The sequence below is a fragment of the Triturus cristatus genome, chromosome 11, assembly GCF_964204655.1.
Source record: "Triturus cristatus chromosome 11, aTriCri1.1, whole genome shotgun sequence".
NCBI lineage: Eukaryota > Metazoa > Chordata > Amphibia > Caudata > Salamandridae > Triturus > Triturus cristatus.
Genome location: NC_140594.1, coordinates 991,596,928 through 991,619,466, shown reverse-complemented (window position 1 = coordinate 991,619,466; position 22,539 = coordinate 991,596,928). Strand labels below are relative to the sequence as shown.

At 41.7% G+C, this 22,539-nt stretch overlaps 1 protein-coding gene across 1 annotated transcript in view; it reads left to right on the top strand.

The window, feature by feature from the left end:
• LOC146785798 (ceruloplasmin-like) overlaps positions 1-22,539 on the top strand; it is a 252,009-nt gene that overhangs the window by 170,833 nt on the left and 58,637 nt on the right. Inside the window, exons 11-13 of the mRNA XM_085635073.1 lie at positions 303-515; positions 12,401-12,602; positions 18,711-18,850. Of these exons, the coding sequence (XP_085491199.1) occupies positions 303-515; positions 12,401-12,602; positions 18,711-18,850 (555 nt within the window). The remainder of the gene's footprint in view (positions 1-302; positions 516-12,400; positions 12,603-18,710; positions 18,851-22,539) is intronic.

Sequence of the window (22,539 nt, the reverse complement as noted above, 5' to 3'; positions counted from 1 at the left end):
TAGAAATATTAAAGATAAGAAACACCTGCCATATGCTGTCATTTTGAGTTCTGACAAAAAGGCACTACTGATGGAGAGTGTAAATTGATTGGTCTTGCTACTGAGTGGACAATTTTTCACAGTTGTCTTCCCGATCTCTTTTCCATCCTCTACTTTCATCATAGAATGTATCTAATGCCACGTAGGTGGAGTAGGAAAAAATAGAACACAATCTTAAACACAGATAGTATATGTGCATGTCCATCACATTTAGTAATGGATTTTAATTTTTTCCTCTCACCTTTTTAAAACTCTCTTTTCAGCTATAAATGGTTATATGTATGGCAACCAACCTGGACTGGACATGTGCGAAGGAGACAGTGTTTCTTGGCATTTCATTGGCATGGGCAATGAAGTCGATATGCACGGGATAAGCTTCTCTGGAAATACTCTATCAAGTAAAGGGACACATCGGAACGCTGTCAGTCTTTTTCCACATTCGTCTTTGACAGTCACCATGGCACCGGACAGTGAAGGTGAATAATTTAATAATGGCATGACTTTCCTCTAAATTTGGAAGTTTAAAAGTAGTTAAAGTCCTATGATGTAGTTTTATACAGTGGTGCATGACAATATATGCCTTTTGAAGGTTACACTTCATGCTCTAGTTGCCTAGTAATGCAGAAAACGGAAGAATGCACTTTTTCCGTGACGAAGAAGTGGGGTCTGGGTGACGTGGCTGTTGAGCTTGGTTGCTGAAGTGTTGTCGCTGTTACATAAAAAGCCAGCACAGAAGGAGACAGAACCCAGTACTGCCTTGCAGTCAAAGCAGGCAATGCAGTAAAGGCTGTGTGGGCAGGCTGAGACCCTCTGAGAATGCCCCACTGGGGACCAGGTTGAGGTTAGCTAAGTAAAGACAGAGGATACCAATTAATGGAGAAACAGGGAGATGATCAAAGTTGTGGTCTCCTCACAGTTCACCACTTAACTCTTCCATTTTCTGCATGTCTGGGAAGCTCCCCAAACCTCTGTAAGAAACATCACTGATTCAATTGGACAAGAGAAAACAAAAGCAATGCTGCACATCTTGTACAAGTTGTAGAGGCAGCATATTATCCATGGAGGTCCTGCAAAAGAATCTGTGAAGAAACTAATACTGCTATAGTGTAGACATAGAACAACAGTGAATACAAAATCAGCAATTTATAATGACACTTTTTTACAGCTGCATACAAATGATGCATCAATACTAAGGAAAGTCATATTGATGAAAATAGAGCATCAGCCCTAACCCAGACTATAATGTTTAGGTGTAGTACCACAATAATGAGTCTTTAAGCTCAGCCTACAAAAATATTGTCTCCAAGACTTCAACTACTACCAAATCAAGGAAAGTATATATAGGTAAGTGTAGATTTACTATTCTTTACTCCACATTTATGTTCCGTGCCAATATATATGCATAGATATATATATATATAGACACACAGGGTACATAAATGTGTATTTTAGAGTAGAAAACGTATTACTACCCTTATAGACTTACCTTGATGATAAGGTGATAGTCAATATTATGGAGTCAATATTTTTTTAGGTTCTTATGTTTTTTACTTCAATCTCCTGACACACAACAGATTCAACTGCCTTAAATCAACAGTGTTCTAACGAGGTACAAGTTAGATAATGGTTTAAATGACTTGCGGTAATATTGAGTAATACACTCGTGGAGAGGTGTGGCTCACTAGTTAGAGGCGGCAGACCCGTAAGCAGAGAATCGGCCAGGGACCAGGGTTCAATTCCCGACGCGGCAGGGTCGTGGACCAGGGTCAAAACGGACTCGATAATTCTCGCCTCGGTACCTACTCTAACCAGGAACACACTCGGCAACTCTGGGCATTAAGCTTGCCTCATCTCTACAACGGCCCCCCACAGACGCCGGGGATGCCTGGTTTCACCGTGGAGATACCCAGAAAGGGACCATCTCACAGGGATAGCCAGGACGGGTTCCCCAGCGGTCTACAGCACCGGGACGCCCCGTTGCTGGGGCAGCTGTGTGCTTTACAAGTCTACAACATTTACATTTACATTTAATTATAGAAGTAGTGCTTATACACAAACAAGGGAACATGCAAAGTGATAACAACAGTTTAAAACTAAAAAACACATCAGAAATCTGTGAGGCACTAGAATCGGCCGTAGAAAAGAAATTAAATGCAGAGTGCCTAAAGCTATTAATGTCAATTGTAAAGACAAATTCTGCTCATTAAACTTGAAGTATACCTTTAAAGCCCGTATGCGTCTAGGGCACATCGAACATTTCATGTTTTGCTGGACATCATCAGGACGAGGAAAACATTTAAAGCATTGACTTTGCCTATAAAGATATATGCAAAAAGAACTTGAAAATATCTGTAATGATTTTTGTTTTACAAAATTTGCCATATGTGCCTACATGATCTGACTCCTCTAATTGACTCCCCACTAGACCTAACAAGAAAAGAAGGGGGAGGGGAGACGGAGAAGCTGTTTTTTTTTCTGAAAATGGAATGGCAGGGCGAAAGAAGATACAGGCATCAAAAAGAGGGTAAAAGGATGGAAATCATACAGAAAACAAACATTCATATTAATAGACTCAATGGATGAGAGGAGCTGGAAATGTTACATTGAAAAATCGAGGTGTGCGTCAGAAGAAGAAAGTAATCTCGCCAGGAGGGTAGGTATTCAGCTCTACTAAAATTGCATGACGCAGCACTAAAACAATTAGAGCCTACGCCTGACAAATAGTTTTTATCTGTGAGGAAGAAGTGGTTCAACCCTAGTTAAAAAGGAAGGATTGTCAAACACACTTAACATGATAGATGTTGTGTACGGCCCCAGAAAGAAACAAGCATTTGCAAAGCAATCGGTCTCGCCTTTGGGACCTTATATGTATTTAGCTATGCAGCACATTAGCCTGGGTGCTGAAACATCTACAGTTCTTTAACATGGAGGGAAAGTAAGCACCAAACTGCGTGACACGCCAGGTATGGGAACACATGGAGAGAAATATTGCATTTCAGCAGGAAATGGTATAGTTCAAAGCTCTGTTTTTAATATGAAATCAGGGCCTTCGGTGGTCATATCAGTGAAAATACAAAATGTTAAAAAAATATTATTGTCTACGGGTGCTCGTGGAAGACAATTACTATGGACTGGAATCTAGAGAATGCTAAAGTGATTCTGGTATTTTACTGACCTCTGCTGGTCGTTTTGTTTCAAGAAAGTTAAATAGAGGAAGTTGCCAGAAAAATAAAAAAAATAAAGTCCCTTTACAGAAAGCAATTATGGTATTTTTCTAACCTCTACTGGTCGTTTTCTATCAAGACAGTTAAATAGAGGCAGTTGAACTGAAAAAACGTCCCTATGTGGAAGCAGACAAGTCTTAGGGCTGATCTCCAGAGCCCACAAAGTACATACACATGTAAGTATATACTAAAGTATATACAAGAGGTCTCGAATGCTCGACCTAAAAATTATTGTGGGAGTGATCAATTAGAATTAGCATTTTGAAGGATAGCGTTGTATTAATACACAGGTTTGTTGTATTAATACATAGGCTTTGGACGTGGCGTAATCGAAATGGAAGAAGTGTAGCGATGTATCGATGAATAGGTTTAGAGTGCAGAGTGAATGTTCATGCTTAATGAAAACGGAAGAGGGTCGGCGGTAATGTAAGGTGCAAAAACAATGACTGAAAGGGCATAGCATCAACTTATCCCAACGTGTACTGAAGGAATCAGAGATTATGTTTCTAAGGAAGGGTATTTCCCTTGTGAATACTGAAGTGGTGGATTTTTTCAAACTAAATGCCAATTTGTACAATTTTTCATTGGGTAGGACTTAAAGTTTTTTTTTAATGTAAAACACGTCCTGTTTCCATTAATAACACAGGACTTAAACTTCGTCCACTCTCAACCTTTAATCCCCCCAAATCATTGATTGCACCAGAGGTATTGACCCGTGGGAAACTGAGGTTGAAGGACTTAACCAAATATAAAAAATACTATGAATATGTTCCATATAAAATCTCAAAAGAATAACATACTGCCTTACAGTCTCTATGAGATAATGTTGATATCATCATCAAACCATAATAACGGGTGACCTCAAAATACACAAAACGAAATATAGACAAGAAATCCTGGTCAGCTAGTCAATAATGAATATCAGGCACTGGGTCATAATTCTACAGAAGAGAAAGAAGGGAGCATTCACAATTCTCACAAAAGAGGCACTCAACACTGGCTTTTTAAGACAGAATGAGTCTTTATTCCTTAACAACAAAAACCCACACAAACCAGCCAATCCGAAAATACATAAGAACACAGAACATGCACCCAGGAGGCTCATAGGGTCTGGCTGTGATTCAGTTGTTTTCTGTAACCATTTGTCTCTTCAACACACTGTTTGGGACATCTTTGATCTGATCAACCAGACAGAGGATATACAGTGTGATGTCAAACAATATTTTTGAACGTTTCTGCATCAAATCATGTTTACATTAATATACTTCAAGAAGACGGCCTCTCTATTGTGAAAGTATATTGGAGTCCAGAATAACTCTCGTACTAACGCACAGAGATTTTCCAATGTCATTACTACAAATAGTCTTAACCAAACAACTCCCCTACCAGAGAGAAATCCATACCCACATCACATACATCTATGGAAATGCTACATAGACATCTTTTTAATATCGAGAAGGCATGTAGATACTTTGCTATCCTTCCTTGATTGGCTCAAAATCACCTTCACCCCCTTTTCTGGATCTTAAGATTATCTCATATGAATGAAAACTGTCCGCTAAACTCTACTGTAAACCCAAACATGGCAACACTGACTTAGGCTATTCCAGTATCCACCCACAGGCAAACAAGGATTACCATTCGTATGCCAAGTTCTTCCCTATCAGGAGGAACTCTACTTGAAAGAAGGAATATTTTGGGGAAGCCCAAATCCTTATTGAAAAACTGAAATCCATAGGATATCCCCACCAACCTGTCACTAAAGCTATTAAACAAATGAAAATCTTATAGAAATCAGAAGGAAGACATAAATAAAACGAATACCACGCATTACCACATTTACTCCCTGCGCCAACAAAAATTGTTAAAATTGTCACAAACATTGGATAATATTGATAGTGGCCAATTTAGTCAATGATGCACCATTGTTTTCATTCTATAAAGAAAAGAATGTAGGGGATCAATTAGAGAGAGCATGCAGCTGGAATCCATGTGTAATTCCATCATAGGGATGTGGAACTCCCAACCCATTCAAGGACATTATAAATGCAGCAACTATTCCGAATGCCCCCTAACTCTGAACACAAAGAAATTGAAACACAGCTCCATCAAACAAAGGTATCAACACTTTTCCAAATTTAATTCTATCAATGTAATTTAATCTATCATAGTTTACATTGGACAGCATGGCATAAAGTGAAGGATTGAATTCAACAACACAACAGTACAATACAACACACAAAAAAAGAATGCTGCCCTGGTTTCACATTTATCACCCCCAAACCACATAGTAAACATATATTTGTTGGCAGGTGATAGAAAGAGTTATTTTACCACATGGAGGTAACATGTCCTGAATACTGCATAAATGTGAAGGCAAATGGATCTCCCTTTGTGACACACATGTACCACTTTGCGTGGGGCAAACGTGATGCAAGACTTCCTAAATATGTCCCTTTATGTTAATTTATAATCTATGTCTCCCGCGGTTTCCAAATTGAAAACATGAAGTTCCTTCCAAGACACTGTTTATATTGGTTGTGAGTCAAATGATTTATTATCCGCTTGAAGGCCACATGGTCTCATGGCCCTTTCATCATATTCATTTACAATTCATGCCTCTACCATGAGCTTCAGATATGAAGTTTCCCAATGGACATTGTGTGAACTGTCAGTGACCCGAAATTAACCATTATGGATCCATATTAAGTTTTAATGAAGTCATTGCAAATTGTTATCGTGAAGCAATGGTATTGCAAACATATTGAGTATTAGTTATTAAGCTTCCCAATAGACATTGTGCATACTGTCTGTGAAACCAACTGTGTCGGATCCACAATAGGGTGTCTCAATCATTACATATACCAGTTGTGAGCTATTTGTATCATGAATATACTTGGCATTATGGTATTAACCTTGATTAGTTGTATCCCAATGTAATTGCAGGAGCTCTTCCAGTGATTTTTCTGTGTTCAACTTGGACCCTCCCTTTTCCATTCAAGCTTCCCTTTCAGTACCTGACATCGCTGCCCATCCCTCTTCCATTTCCATTACACCTAACTATTCACGGCGCACCTTAAACGTACTCATTGGTACGTTGCTACTCTTCATCAATCTCAACCATGCAAAGCCCATTCTGGCCGTGGTGGGCATCGGGCGTTTCTGTGTGAGGCTGGAAGTGTGGGGCCGGTTTAGTTACAGGGGGTCAGTTTATCGCTGAGCTGAGGACACTGAGTTTTGCAAATTGTCATTGCTTTAAAAGCATCCGCTACATTGTTCCTTTTATATCCAACAGTTTTCAGGCAACAATAAAAGTGTCAAGATGACTCGAGTGACTAATGCTCTTGCTGGAGAGGGATCAGAGTTATGTCTAGTGGCAGTTTTGACTCATCTAAAGTAGCGCAGAGGGTTAACATGCCTGCTGCAAAGAACATGCAGCTCACTGTATCATGCATAAATTTATTTTGGGTGGATAGCTCAGTGGGTTACTGATTTTGTCAGTCCAGTGGGTTACTGATTTTGTCAGCCATTATTTTGTTACTTGCAGTTCATAAGTTACACTCGTAATATGGCACTGTGAGCTATGACCTTCCATCAAAGATGGAATATTTACCCGAGAACAGGAGAGCCACAGGGTCGATTAAGTCTCAGGGTACCTGATGGCATGATACACAAAACCATGAACACAGTGTTGCAAAAAGCATACAATATGTAAGGTGGGATATACATTAGCACTCACCTGAAGAATGAGTGGCCAATAACACCAAATGTTGCTGAAAAAGGACAATGATTGATTGTACTCACTTGGATGGTGCGAGTGCCAGAAAAATGGATAAGACAATTAAACTTTATAGAAAAGGAACTATACAAATAAACCATGTAATGGGGTGAAAGGTTGAGAAGGCGCACTTACCACCCAAGTGGTATGGAATAACCATGAGTGAAGCGCTTATATATGGACAGTGGCTTCCCTGGCTTAAAGAATGTTCAGGAAGTAATTTAGGAGTTAGACTTAAGCTAGGTTTTGTTGTTTGCTTGAGTAGGTTGCCAAAAAATCTGTTTTGGCCTACTGAGGAATTTGCCGAAATGAAATTCAGGTGAACCATTGTTCTAAATATGTTATGAGCCCAGGTTCCCGCTGTTTTAAGGGCAGCTCTTGTTATCGTTGTTCTGTTCTGTTTATTGGTTTTTTCAGAGGCACACAGTTTTTTTTTCCGCATCCCCAGAATCCTCTCATTAAGGGCCATATGTAGGAAGCCAAATACCGGTCGGTAACGGACGATTTTCGGTAATTATCCCGTTACCGACCGGTATTTTGGCATTTGCTATGTAGGGGGCATATTTCAGGATTCGGTAATAAATACCGAATCCTGAAATGAGATGTAGGTAACACTAATGAGTGTTGTCGGGGAATTGAAATTCGGTATTTAACACCAAATATAGGTTGGTGTTAAATACCGAATACATTGCAAAAAGCAATATTTTGCTGAAAAAAGAGCGCCATGTGGCAGACATACATGCCCTTAGGGCATGTATGTCCGCCACATGTGCACACATGCAGGAATCAAGGGTGCAACAGGGTGTCAATGTGACACCCTGCCACCCTTGAATGTGCTCCCCCCATTACCGAATCGGTAATTCCTATGGGCCTCCAGGCCCATAGGAATTAATGGGAAGGTATGCCTCATTACCGAATCGGTAAATACCGATTCGGTAATTACCGAATTTCTCCGATTCGGTAATATTTACCGAATGATTGCCTACATACAATGGAATGGAATGGAAAGAGTTACCACTTCTTAAATACCGAATCGGTAAAGTTCGGTATTTAAGAAGTGGTAAATTGTATGCTACCTACATATGGCCCTTAGTGAGACAATTAATATAAATGTTTGTTTTCCGAATGAGTTCCACCCTTTCACCCTCATATTAATGGATTGATCCACTTACTCCCTGCATTTCTGTGCAGTGTTGTTTTTATCACACCTTTCTTTTAAGACTTAGGATGGAATCGGTTAGACGAATCAGGCCATGTGAGCACAAGTGGCCACTTTTGTTGCATTACAAATTTCCATTTGCCAAATAATTATTAAAATCCTTTTGTATATCTTTGTATATAATTACAATGCTCTGAATGCTTTCCCCATCATGAAGATGACCAGAAAGTCACCAAGTGGTTGAAATGCCATTGATCCATAAGCCCTTTACAGATATACTTCAAGGTTTCTTGAGCAGAGCGTGCCTCTGTAATGGACATTAATAGCTTTAGGCACTTTGCATCTTACTTCTGAGTCTATTGCCGCTGCTTGTTCTTCAAACACTTCTGGGTTGTGTTTTGGTATTTTGCTTTTAAACAATGAATCTGCGTGTTTACCCCTTTGTGTAGAGCACCACTGCTATATTTGAATCATTCACCCATATAATGTTTGATAAAATCGATCTCTTATTACGAGATACCGTGTGCTTACCTTCTTCGATTCATTGATCATAGTATAAAGAAACCCGATATGGGCAAGTCATTTAAACAGTTATTTAACATGTATCTCAATGGAGTGTTGATATAAACACTGTCTGATCCCATTTCCACACTGGGTTTATGGTTCTACTCCTTAGATTCAATATACAACCAACCATAGCCTCAGCTCTTGCCTGTACCCTAATCCTTAGCATCACCGTCAATCAATCAATTAATCAATCAATCAATCGCGCATTTGTTAAGTCCTACTACTCACCCGTTAGGGTCTCAAGGCGCTAGGGGAGGGGGGTTTCGCAGGTTCCAGTCCATCAAGGAGAGGATCTGTCGAAGAGCCAGGTTTTGAGGTTTCTTGTGATGATGGGGAGAGATGTTGTCTGTCTGAGGTGGAGGGGGAGGGCGTTCCAGGCTCTGGCTCGTGAGGAAGGAGGAGCGGCCGCCTGATCTGGTCTTACTGGTGCGGGGGACCACGGCATAGGAGAGCTGGGTTGATCGTAGGGTCCTTTGGGGTGCGTGGAATTTGAGTAGGCTGTTCAGGTATGCTGGTCTGGTGTCATGGAGGGCCTTGTGAGCGTGGGTGAGCATCTTGAAGGTGACTCTAGCTTCGATGAGGAGCCAGTGGAGTGTGCGCAGGTGCTGGGAGATGTGGCAGTGTCTTGGCAGGTTGAGGACTAGTCTTGCGGCGGTGTTCTGTAGCTTGCGTGTGAGGTTTTTGTTTATTCCGGCATAGAGTGCGTTGCCATAGTCGAGTCTGATGGTGACCAGGGCGTGAGTGACGGTCTTTTTGTGTTCGTGGGGGATCCATTTGAAGGTCTTGCATACGAGGCGGAGGGTGTGGAACGAGGAGGACGAGACGGCGTTGATCTGGCGGTCCATTTTGAGTTCGGAGTCCAGGATGATTCCCAGGTTGCGTGCGTGGTCCGTGGGGGTGGAAGGACTTCCAAGGGCGGGGGGGCACCAGGTGTCGTTCCAGGCGTTGGGGTGTGGGCCCATGATAAGTACTTCTGTTTTGTTTGTGTTTAGTTAAAGGCAGCTGTTTTTCATCCATTTTGCGACTCTTTCCATGCCTTCTCGAAAATTGTGTCTGGCGGTGTTGGGTTTGTTGGATAGGGAGAGAATGAGTTGGGTGTCGTTTGCGTATGACACAATGTTTAGTCCATAGGTACTGACGATGGGGGCGAGCGGAGCCATTTAGACGTTGAAGGGCTGAGGGATGACCCCTGGGGGACTCCGCAGGTGGTTGGTGTAGGGTCCGAGAGGAAAGGGGGGAGTCTGACCCGCTGCGCTCTGCCGGAGAGGAAGGAGCGGATCAATTTGAGGGCCTTGTCTTGAATCCCTGCGTTGTGGAGTCTGCGTATTAGGGTGCTGTGAGAGACTGTCGAACGCCGCTGAGAGGTCGAGGAGGATGAGGGCTGCTGTTTCTCCTGTGTCTAGTAGGGTGTGGATGTCATCTGTTGCGGTGAGGAGGGCGGTTTCCATGCTGTTTTTTTCTGAAGCCGGATTGGGAGGAGTCAAAGATGTTGTGCTCTTCGATGAATGTGGCGAGTTGGCTGTTGATGGCTTTCTCTGTGACTTTCGCTGGGAAGGGGAGCAGGGAGATGGGTCTGTAGATTTTGAGGTCGGTGGGGTCCACCGAAGGTTTCTTGAGGAGGGGGTTGATCTCTGCGTGTTTCCAGTTGTCGGGGAACAATGCGGTTGCCAGGGAGCAGTAGATGGTGTGGCGGAGCATGGGTGCGATGGAAACCCGTTTGCACATGCAAAAATGAATCGTACATCTGGCCCACAGTTACAACAGGGGAATAGACCCTGGCAGACCCAACAGACCCTCCACGAGTCAGCGTTAGAGGACAGACCCTTAGAATAGGCAGTTGTACAGCAAGGGCACAGATAACAAACTGTTATCCTGTCAAATCTCAGAGTAGCCCCTCATAAGTGAGAACTTAGACACAACTCACCCCGTGCAGTCACAGTAGACAGAACAGAACACAATACTGGTTGAAGCCAGATCTCAGACAAAATGACCCCACATATAGGCACAGCATAGACCCTCATACCTGAACTACATGCCATACAGTCAGAGCAAAGGGGACAGAGGACTTGATACACCCAGAAAATGCAAATGAAAACACACTCACAGGGTACAAATCAGAGATTTAGGGATAAGAAAGCGCCGGGCAACTCCGTTTATAGTCACAAGAGTGAGAAGAGATAGCCAGGGCGGAAACCCGTAGCCCAAAAACTGAAAGCCTACAGTCATTGTTAGATGGAAGGGCTGGGTAGGGGAAACAGGATCGTTATACACTCATAGTTGAAAGGGAAGGGCCAGCATAAGGGCGTAGAGTACAGAACAAATGGGTAGACAGCGCAGAGTTCATTAAGGATCACATTTCGTCTGGGCCTCAATGATCTTGGTAGATTGATGGGGACATACACAGAGGCTGCCATTGGGTGATGTCATTGTAAGACTATGCTTCACTCACTAGTTGGTGTCTCTCAGCCAGCTATGATAGAGAGTGTGTTAGCAGTGTATCCTCTTCTAAAATAAACCCCTCTTAGTCCCCTTCACTGTCAAGCAGAGGTTAAGGTCTCCAGTCGCTCTTTTGTGCACTGTAATCAGCCTTGGATCCGGTCAGAGATCCCAACAGTTCTCTGTCACTGTAGTGGGTTCACGCTTTGGGGACTCAAACTTGTAGTGTCCTTTCGTACTAGGAGTTTTTACACTTTGCGGAGTGGTTCACTGACACATACACCCCTCACGACTGAAGTGCTATTTCTGGTGGGGTCTCCATGGTTTCTGTGATGTCAGTATGGGTTGGAGTGCTAGTATGAGCTGTATGCGATGGCGCTTGGCCTCAGAATGCACTTTAGATCCTGCTCTGGGCTGACCACCATTAATACAGCTTGAAAGTTACTCTGCATGTGCAGGGACAAGGAACCACACTAATAGCTCCGCAGTGCCTCTGAGTGGAGACACCAGCACTTCCACGTCACAGCTCCGCACTAGCAAACGTTCGTGGTAGTGGGGGGCTGCATAATGCGCATGCTGTGACAACAATGCATCGCACATGGTGCTCACCATTCGAATGAGCCCCAAATCCTGCACATGTCTTGCTCATAACAGACACCGGGCAATAGAAAGTAATGCCGAAGATAGAAGTGTTACAACATGTGTATCAATATATTTATTAGTGTGCCTGTATGTGTGTTTTGACAGCTCAAACCCATTGAGCAGCAGGACTGTAAATGGTCTACTTTCTTTGCCTCATCACTTATAGAATATATGAAAGCATAAGTGTAAGCATCAGTGAAATGTCCGTGGGCTGGTCCCAAGGTATGATGGACAAGCCAGGGAGCCAGTGCCTCAAGAGGACTCATCCAAACAAGCCAGATTCCGAAGGCGATGACCAAAAGCCTTGTTCTGTATGTACATGTGCACGTTGTTTATATTTTATGAGTTGTGTTTTGTAGGATGCAGGCTGCATACTAAAGCAGCCTCTAGTAAGGCCTTACTTTCATTTCTGCATGCAGTGTATTCTTTTTGCAAAGAAAGGGCATGTCTAAGATGTTTACTTAAAACAAATTTGATTAATTCACAAGTGAATGCTAGATGGCAGTTGGCCACAAGGACTGTGAACATGAGTTTGTGTTTGCATTCTCTCCCTAGGTGTTTTCGAAGTGGCATGCTTAACGACAGACCACTTCACAGGTGGCATGAAGCAGCACTACAGAGTGAAGAACTGCCACTGGTCCCTTCCCGATCTTTACTTACCCACAAAGACCATTTACATTGCTGCTGAGGAAATTGAATGGGACTATTCACCCAGCAGGGCCTGGGAAAGGGAGAGACATCAAATTCATGAGGAAAGGTAACAATTTACAAGAAAATGACGAAATAAATCTAAATAATGGTGATGCAGGGTAATGAACCAGATTAGAGTTCAATGTTTCTAATGAAAATAAGAGTACTTTTTCCAGAAATGTTTCTATTTACCATTCAGCTCAAATCTTTACAAATTTGACATATGAGTCCCTCTGGAATTGTCAGTCCTGCATACAATTATATTTTTATTGAGTTTATTTACGATATTGATATAAACAAAGAGGTCAATTAAATGTGCACTGTTAATGCCAAAGGGGTCTAGTAATGGGAGTTACTGGCCCTATTAGGATTACGGGATCTTCAGTAAATTTGCAGGCACGTTCAATTCCACCCGTAGATTTCAGATACCAAAAGCAGCCAACATCTCCAAGTTAAATACTGGGGTGTTAATGAGGAATGTCAGGGTAATTGGGACCTGAATTATCAATTCACCCAGTAATTCCTCATTACTAAGTGGTCTTCTAGGTCCCCTCCTACATTTCCTAGAGGTCCCCTCCTACATTTGCTCAAACGCCTCCTACACCAATAACTCCAGAGAGGATTGTGGGGTGACGGGTTAATGTGGCTTCCACAAAGGTCACTTGTGATGGGGTCCTGCCTGATCCTTGGGTGTTGGCCAACCACACTATACAATGTTAAAGAGACACTACTTCGCGTAGAAGATTTAGATTTCTAAAGACACAAGTACTTCCCGAAGCAAGAGCAGACTGTGCCTGTAAATCCCCAAAACTCTGAAACAAAGAACCATCAAACAAGCTTTCCCGCAAGTCATACCGAAACTCTGGAGCTACAGACAACAATGAACATATTTAAGGATGTACTCCAAACCTCCCTAATAAAGAGAGATTCATCCTGTATAATCGATAGTGCCACCTCCACAAGTAGGACAGTTTTGGCGCCAGGATTTACCAGATGAACTGGCCCTCAGTTTGCATAAATGCAATAACTGTATTTATCCCCTACTGTATTTTTCTTGTCCTTGATGTCATTGATCACTATATCCAGATTCTCATAATATATGAAGTTTTCTCATCATATTGTTTTGATAGTGTTCCTATATCCCACATGCGTACTGACCTCTGGCACACATCTTCTGAGCTTAACAAAACTATATAAATAAAATAAATAACCTCTCTTTTTCTTTCTCTCGCTCTGTCTCCCTCCTCTTTATTTTAAGTGTTATGAATTAATATAGAAGGATATTTAAAGTAAAAGTAAACATCTCGGACATATACCATGTTCCCTTATATTAAGGAGTAATTCCCTGGTTGTAACCAGTAAATCTAAAACTTCAAAAAGAGATCTGCCGTAATTTTGGGAAGAATAAGAATGAAATGTATGTAATGGAGGTCAGCCCTACCTCATGAAAGTAGCAGGTGACTTGAGAGCTATGTGGAGATTTGAGACACGGGTAGATCTCATCCATTCATGGACACTCCTGCTAATAACAAAGCTCATTGGAGATCTGTGTGGACCTCAGTAGAGTCAAATCAACATTTCATCCCTTCAGTTTGAGAAATAAAATATCTTATTTTGTTAGTTGAGGGACAGATTTCTTTGTGCTGTAGGCTGCACAAACCATTCTGATGTACACACTCATGGTGATCACACACCTTCCCTGGCTATTTCCAATCCAGCCCAGAGAGGTTTACATGAAGATATAAAGCAAGACTGGACGAACCAATTCCTGGCATCCCCTAACTGACCCTACTCCATGACTAGGCCTCTACAGTCCCATTATAGTCAGGTGCCTGGTTTGATTTTTCATATTTCAGGACACAGGATGGAAAATTTATTAACACTGTTTCCTTCTCCATTAGAATCTCAACCATCACACTCCACCCATTCATTTCCATTTCCCATGGTACATCCTGGGTCAATTTCATGTGCCATTTTCAATAGCATTCCTCAACACACCAGTGCCATGGGAAAACGTAATCCATAATAACTGGCATATATGTCTTACTTTGCTGCTTTCACTTCACATCTCCTGTCCTTACTCCCAGTTTGTTTCCCCCAATGCCCGGACACAGTAGCTGGATACCATATATCACCCATGTCCACAAGTGATGGTCTGCCAGCAATTGCATGGTTTGTTGGTTTTCTTAAAGAAATCACAAAATGTACCAATTATGTTTAGGTTTAGGCTGCACAGCACTTGTGCTGTGCCTGTGAAATCTCTTGTATGTAATATATCTTAAGAGGGACTTACATCCCGCCTTCTCTTCTTATTGGTCAGTGTGCTTGCCACTTCACTTTTCCTCCGTTTTATTGGTTGTAGCCTTTTCTCCCTTTTGTATTTCTCTTATCAGTTTCCCTAGCTCCAACTACTCATTACCATCCACTTTGGAGGCTGGAATGTTTGGTTCAGGCTGCACAGCATTTACTGTTTGCATTTTGTTATGTTTCCATGGCTGCACGCATTTAGAGTGAGCTTGTGTTTTATTGTTTCTTTCGTCCTGTCTGCACTCATTTCGAATCAGCTTGTTACATTCTTGGCCTCTGATGTCTTGCAAATAATATGTCATATGTTGAACCATGCATTTATGCCTTTATGCCTTTGAGCTACTTATATCGTGTTTTCTACCACGCAATCAGTGAAATATTGTCATGGCAGCATCATGCATTTAATGAGTGATTGCTGACTGTAGATTTTGATTCATTGAAAAAAGTTGCCCTGTGATGCCTTTGAATTAATTAGTTTATTCCTTGTACTACACATTCGGGAAAACCTTGATTTGAGGCAGCAGCACACATTTTCTGCCTGTTTTCTGCCTGCATGTTTTTTGCTTTAACTATGGAGCTTTCTTTAATTTATTACATTTGTGCCGCTGGCTCCTTTCAAATAATTATCTCCTGTTTTGGGAATATTCATTTTGTGAAATATTGTCATGGCAGGAGCACGCATTTTATGTGTGTTTTTGTTGCCTGCATGTTCTTGTTTTTTTCCAAATATTTTCCTCCGATGCCTTTAAAGTACTTATCTCGTTCCTTATCAAGCACTCTGCGAAATATTGTTGGGGCAGCAGGATGCATTTTAAGCGTGTTGGCTGTCTGCATATTGACGTTTTTTCCACATTTTTCACTCCGAGGCCTTTAAACAAATTATTTAGTTGTTTGAACTATGCATTCTGTCAAATATTGTCGTGCCAGCAGCACACATTTTATGCGTATTCAGGATGGTTTTGCTTTGTCTTTGGCCTTTTCTTTAATTTATTACATTATTGCCCACCACGCCTTGCAAATACTTTTCTTGTTTTTGGCACAATTCAACTTGTGAAATATTGTTGTCACAGCTGCATGAATTTTATGCATGGTTGTTGCAGGTGAAGTCCATATTAAAAGGGCTTTTTGGGCAAACTTGTGGTGTAACAGGGCCTAATAATTTCATAGTGCATTCACGAATCAACTACTTACCCTTCACGAGGATAAACCTGCAGCCCCATTCCCCTGAGCGCATTACAATTAATAATAATACAGTGCATTTCCACCGTAAGGAGACAGGTGCCTGAGCAGCGATGACAAGTGCATGGGGATCATCCCCCCAAAAATCCCACAGTTACCAGCAGAGCTGTCTGTTTTCTTAATAAACCAAGCTTCAAAGGATTTCATTGTCTTCTTTTATTCCAGACTTTTGGTATTGCTAATTTACTGTTGTTTTGTTTATAATAAAACAAGTAACAACACAATATATTGCCTTTCTTAAAAAACAAGTCCTAACACTTCAACACAGTTTCAATAAATGATATTGTACAACTATTCATCAAACTACAACTTATGACAAAAAGCAATGTATTATTAATCACATAGGCGAAACCTAATGCATTTACCAATACTTGTTTCACTTTGCAGTTACACTTGAATTCAGGTCATAGCTCAGGATAACTACTGAATAAAGCAAAGACCCAGATAATATGTACAGATAGTAACTCCTTCCAGGATACTTAGCGGGTGGACACCGCTACATATCTGGGTAGAAAGATTAATTCAAATGTAGAGACAATCACTTAACTTAATTTTAACGCTCTGCTTAGCAAGATGTCATCCGACTCGAGGTGTATGAATGCACTACATTTGACTATTATCAACAGGATCAACATTCTGAAAATGGTAATGTTAACTAAGGTATTATATCTGTTTAGATCCCTACCTATAGAAATTTAAGGATCTATATTGAAGATGTTAAACTCCATGTTCATAAATTTTATTTGGCAGTATGGCAAGGTTAGAAGATCTTTGAAACTTCTTGCTCTCCCCCAGGCACGGGGTGGATAGGCTGCCCCTAACCTTATGTTTTATTGCTGGGCTGCACTACTACAGCAGATGAGCATACTCTTTTTTGAGAGAGGCTTCAACAAGCGTTCTGAAGGGCCCGGGATCCCCCAACTATTTATGAGCTTGCAGTCGGAGAAGCGGCAGAGGCTTTGCTACTTCGTCAACTGGAGCCCAGCTACTTTAAGAAGGTTTGATTTAAAATGATCATCAATGTCTAGAAAATCTGGGAGGACATCCGAAAGTTTATGAAGATTGAAAAATGCAGTAGGTAAACACCACTCTGGTGATCGGCATTTTGAACTACCCTAGTGTGTCCCTTCCCTCCCTTTCTGACCACTTAGCGCCGGGATACTGCCATTGGTGGTAACCAAGCGCTTTATAAATTGCTTGGTATGGTATGGTATTTTCCCCACTATCTTTTATGATGTGATGGGTAGACAATGGGAGCAGCACCGACTCACTAAGATAGGGGATATCTTGTTATTAGATCAACTGCGCTCCTTTTCTGAATTACAGAGGGATTATGAAATACCAGACAGATCTTATTTTAAGTATGTTCAAGTTAAGGAGTTTCTTAACAAACTCAGATCGGGATTATCTTCGACAAACATCCCCCTGCTCGAGGCAATTGATAACATGGATTGTAAGTTAAAGCATCTATTCAGTATACTTTTGGATCAAGTCCCAGACGATATAGAGAAAACTGAATTAAAATGGGCTTTTGAACTTGATAATAGAGATGTGGACTTAGATATGTCACTAGAACTGGCCAAAAAAACCTTCTCTCAGCCAATTTGAAGACACAACATTTTAAAACAGCTTTTAACTTATATTTCACCCCGGCCAAATTGTTCAGCTGGAATAAGCGGGAGAATGATAGATGTCCTAGGTGTGAGAATGGCCCGGCTGAGGTGGTTCATATGTCCTATGGCTGTAATAATCTACTACCCTTAAAAAAAAGGTTTGGAGGAGTTTTGGGAGAAGCTACTTGGCAGGAGGGTTTGTCTTACTCCCTCCCTAATGTTATGGGTCAAGATAACAGCAGTCTGTTAGATTCAAGGCAGACGAGTTTCGTTTTTATATCGGTTACAATCACTAGACTGCTCATTGCATCATGATGGAAAGACCGTGACCCCTCAATGTTTTAAGCATGGTTGGCCCGATTAATTGCGATATACAATCTAGAACAAACCTTAAATGATGGTAAGGGGTGACTAGCTAGGAAGTGGGGAAAAGAGATCTGGTTCCCTTTATCAAATTGGTTAAACAGGGAATATAATTCAGGAGTCTGACTGTGACCTTTAGTATCATAGTGATGTCCACCCATTGTAAAAAAAGAAGGAATATTGTAATTAATTGATGTAGCAATTTACTAACTTATATTAATGGTTCAAGTTTTACAGTTTATATATACTAATGTATGAATTTCCAATCTTTTTTATTGTATCAAATTGGCATCATTTATATATTGTATAGTCATATTGTATTTATTTGACATGCTCCTCTCTGGTGAATAAACACATTAAAAAAATGAATTCAGAGGGGGACTTTTCACAAGGTAGTGTTAGGAATGAAAGAAGCTTGTCATTCATTCTATTTTAGGCTTCCAGGCGCTAGTGTTTTCCATTCTACCACTTACAATTACTACAGCATTATTCTGCTAAGCACTTGTGATTATTAAAATTTTCAGACTCTACTGCCAAGTCAACATGCACTGCTTAGCATTTTTAATGGAATGAATTAATCAAAAATGTAAATACTTTGTTTTAAATTTTACAGTGCACTGATTTCCTCTTTATCATTGTCTGCTTTTTCCAAGCCCCGGGGATGTGTTTTTAAATAAAGGCGATAAGTTCATTGGATCAACGTATAGGAAGGCTGTGTACCGCGAATATACCGACAGGAGTTTCAGCACTCGCAAAGAAAGGAAAGCAGAGGAGGAGCATCTGGGTATTTTAGGTAATGTATACAATGTAACAATATGGCACTGCATCTTATTCATTCTTAGAGAGTGAGCATTGGGTCATCTGTTTCCAACCATTGGTTGCCTTGGGACAGCCCCGATCAGCCATTGCTTTGAGGCAACTTCAATCGCATTTTCCATCAGCCCGTGGACTATTTCTCTCTCAACATCACCATAGCGGGCCATACCGGCTATTAAAGGCCCGCTGTAGTGTTAAAGGCCAGAGCCGAAGGCGAGGGACTTTAACAAAGCAGCGGGACTTTAATAGCTGGTATAGCCCTGCTACGAAGGGCTATAAGGCTATTAGAACATTCTGCCACTAGAGGGCAGAATGTTCTAACAAATAAAACAAAGCCTTCAGGGAGCGCGACAGGATTCAAATCCCCTCAGGCTCCCTGAAGCCTTTGTTCACAGCCAGAGCTGTGAACAAAGACAAACATTGGAATGTTGGAGCTTTGGGCTCATAACAGCCATTATAAGCCCGGAGCACTCCATTGTTTTCAATGGAGCTTCCAACATTCCAATGTTCTAATCTACCTTACAGACCGAGTCACTCAAATTATGAGGCAGGAAGGCCAAAATTATGCTGCAGGGTTGCCAACATTTTGCGGGAAGAAAAGGCAAATGATGTGGCATAGCGGAGCACATTTTTTGGCAGTGTTTACTGTTTTGTCACTTTTTAGTATGTTATCAATGTCTGGACAAAGGTTTCATCTTATTAGCATTAGGTTAACGCCTAAATACAGCATTCAGCAACTGAAAGGCAAGTTTCCTTTGAGCAGGAAGAGGCCTGCACTGCAAAGCAACCCATGTCACAGCATTTAAAGTCACTTTTGAGCTTGCAGAGGGGAAAATATGTTTTGTTTACAGTAGCGGCTTGCAGGGAATGAGGGTGGAGAGGTGGGGGGAGGGTGCAGGACAAATAAATACCACTTACCTAATCTGCCGGTCCCATCTCTCTTCCGCTTCTCCGACAATGGCAAGTCCTGGAACCAGGAAGCACCCAGGCCCCCGATAGCCAATCACAACACTGCAATGCAGCATTGTGATTGGTCTGAGTTCCGTGGATCAGCGCTCAGATGGCGACTGAGGGCCCGGGCATGATCCCCACCAGGCTGCGTAATGCAGCCTGGTGGGGAAAGTGCCAAGTGCGCATGACTGTTTGGCCGGCCGGAGATGGCTGGCCAATCAGTCATGGGCACTTGGAGTATGAAAACCACTCCCAATGTGCCACAAGCTACAACCCACCCTAACCAAGCCACGAACCTCCAAAAAATAACATAATAATGACTACGTTATTATCATTTTATTTTTCCTGTCCAAATAGCAGCAGGGCAACGCTCCTCCGCCTTAGCAGAGGAGCCGCCCCTGTTTGTTTATGCAGAAAATACTGAATTATCTGGCAAGTCTGGCCAATACATGAGTATGCTGTAAATGCTGCTACTGGAGTGTCGCATAATTCCAGGGGCTAGGCTTACACGAAATATTTACATCGCGTAGCATAAGGTGCATTGTTTTCACAATCGGGCCGAAATTGTTGGGTAAATACGGACACCATCTTGAAAATAAGGCTTCAGCCACTAAAAGCATCACATTTTCTTTTATTTTGTGCATGTTAACAAAGGCTTATTCCTGGTATGATCTAGATTACTGAGCAAATGTATCTTAATGTTTCCCAACTGTGATTTATCAAGACAATCATATTTTAAGTGCAAACAATTGCTACATCAAACATAAAACGACAATTTTACTGAAAAATAAGTAGTCAAGACAAGTGTTATGATGCATGTTATATCTTGCTAATGTTGATGCAATGCCAGTCTACCACCAGTGGAATGTTCATGTGATGATGCAGTCAGAATGTTGGGAATCTCCAGTGAGTAATGTCAGTTGACTGGGGCTGAGCTGCCTGCTGGCTGCTCCTGGTGGGGTCTTTATCTGATCTAGACTTGGTCTTTATACTATCTTAATCTAATCTACTTGTGATCCTGTTCCATCTTCAATAAACTTACCTAAATCATCACTACTGAATGGACTTGATTACTACAGAATTTTGGCGACGATTTTACTTCAAGGACCTACTCCTGTCACCTCTTCAAGATCTTCAAGCAACTTCAAAATATCAACTCAACTCAAGTCATCTCAACTGGCATCCTGACCCCACCAGTGACCTCCCATCGGTCGCCCACTACCAGTCTGCCAGTTGTTCCTTTGTGTCTGCGCAAGTGCTGTGCCCTCAGTGAGAGTAAGCCTGCCAACACTTTCAAGTCTTCTATCGATGCTGCGCCTTCATGTGAGGGTAAGCCTAACGTCTGGGAAATGTTATCTGCCAGTTGTTCCTGTGAGGAAAACCCTCTGTGAAGTCTACTTTCAGTCTTGGGCATCTATTTTCCAGAGCTATTTCTATGTGTCTTTTGCTGTACTTTCAATTCAAAACTCCAGTTCCTATCAGCACAGCACGTGTGTTTTCAAATCAATGTGCCAGTTCCACATTACACAGCGCAGAGAGTTTTCAAATCTATGTACCAGTTCCTATCTGCTTCCTGCTCTCAGCCTCACAACGTTTCAACATGTATGCAACAAGGTAATTTGCCTACCAGTGCCTTCCAGATGTATGCAACAAGGTAATTTGCCTACCAGTGCCTTCCAGTGATACGAACTCAGGTCATGGTCATGGTCTAGCAAAACAAAGACTTCTTATGCTACTCAACGAATCACAGCTATCTACACGTCTTTTGCTGTACCTTCTTGTGAGGCCAAACTGTTTTCTTTCAAAAGAAAGTTACCGCCTGTCTGTCCTATTGCCAGCCTGTTATTTTACCTCAACCTGCAGTGGACCTGCTGTTCTTATATTAACACTTTGATGCCTCTCCTTGACTTTTCAATCATACTGGAGCTGCACTCATCGTGAATTGGATGTACGCTATTTTGCTTGAATGAGTTTCCCTCCTTGTGTGTGAGAGGATCTGTGAGACACTTTCTGTTTAAAATGTGTTTTACAAGATAAAATGTCTCTTTTACATTTTTGCTGGCAAAACAGTTGGGCGGCTTTTCAAAGTTTAAAACAGTGAGCGCGCGCAACCTTACCGTCTTATTGATGCCCCGCGGAGCTGCACGAGAACCCTCATGACATTATTTTTAGTTTTCCACCGACGCTTGGAGACAAAGGCGTGCCGCGAACCACCCTGCACAACGTGGATAACGTCACGCCATCTTGGACTTGGAGTATTCAACCATACAGAGTGTTTGTTTCGTAACGTGAAATGTCCATCTATCTTCTCTTTGCCAACCACGTTTGTCAGTTGGTGTGTGTCAATAAAGTTAAATCAAGCTCTATGTGGTTAGTAGAGCGATTGTGGAAGCAGCAATTAGATGCTCTGCTTAACTTATTGTCTGCTCGTGGATGTCAGTAAGGTTGGAGGTTTGAACTCTATCAGCTGACAGAGGTTTTATGTTCTTTCAGCGTTTTATATTCTTCAATATAAAGGTAATGGGAAAAAACCTGCTATCGCAAGGGTTATCGGAACCAAGTCTCATTCGATTATGAACAGTGACTTGTTTTTTTTTGGTGGTGGCATTTCTGTACTCGAGTGCAGCGTGTAATGTTAAACATGGTGAAATCTTCCTTTTAAGCTTTTCCATATACACTGCCATGTGTTGTACTGCCATCTACTGACAAAATGTA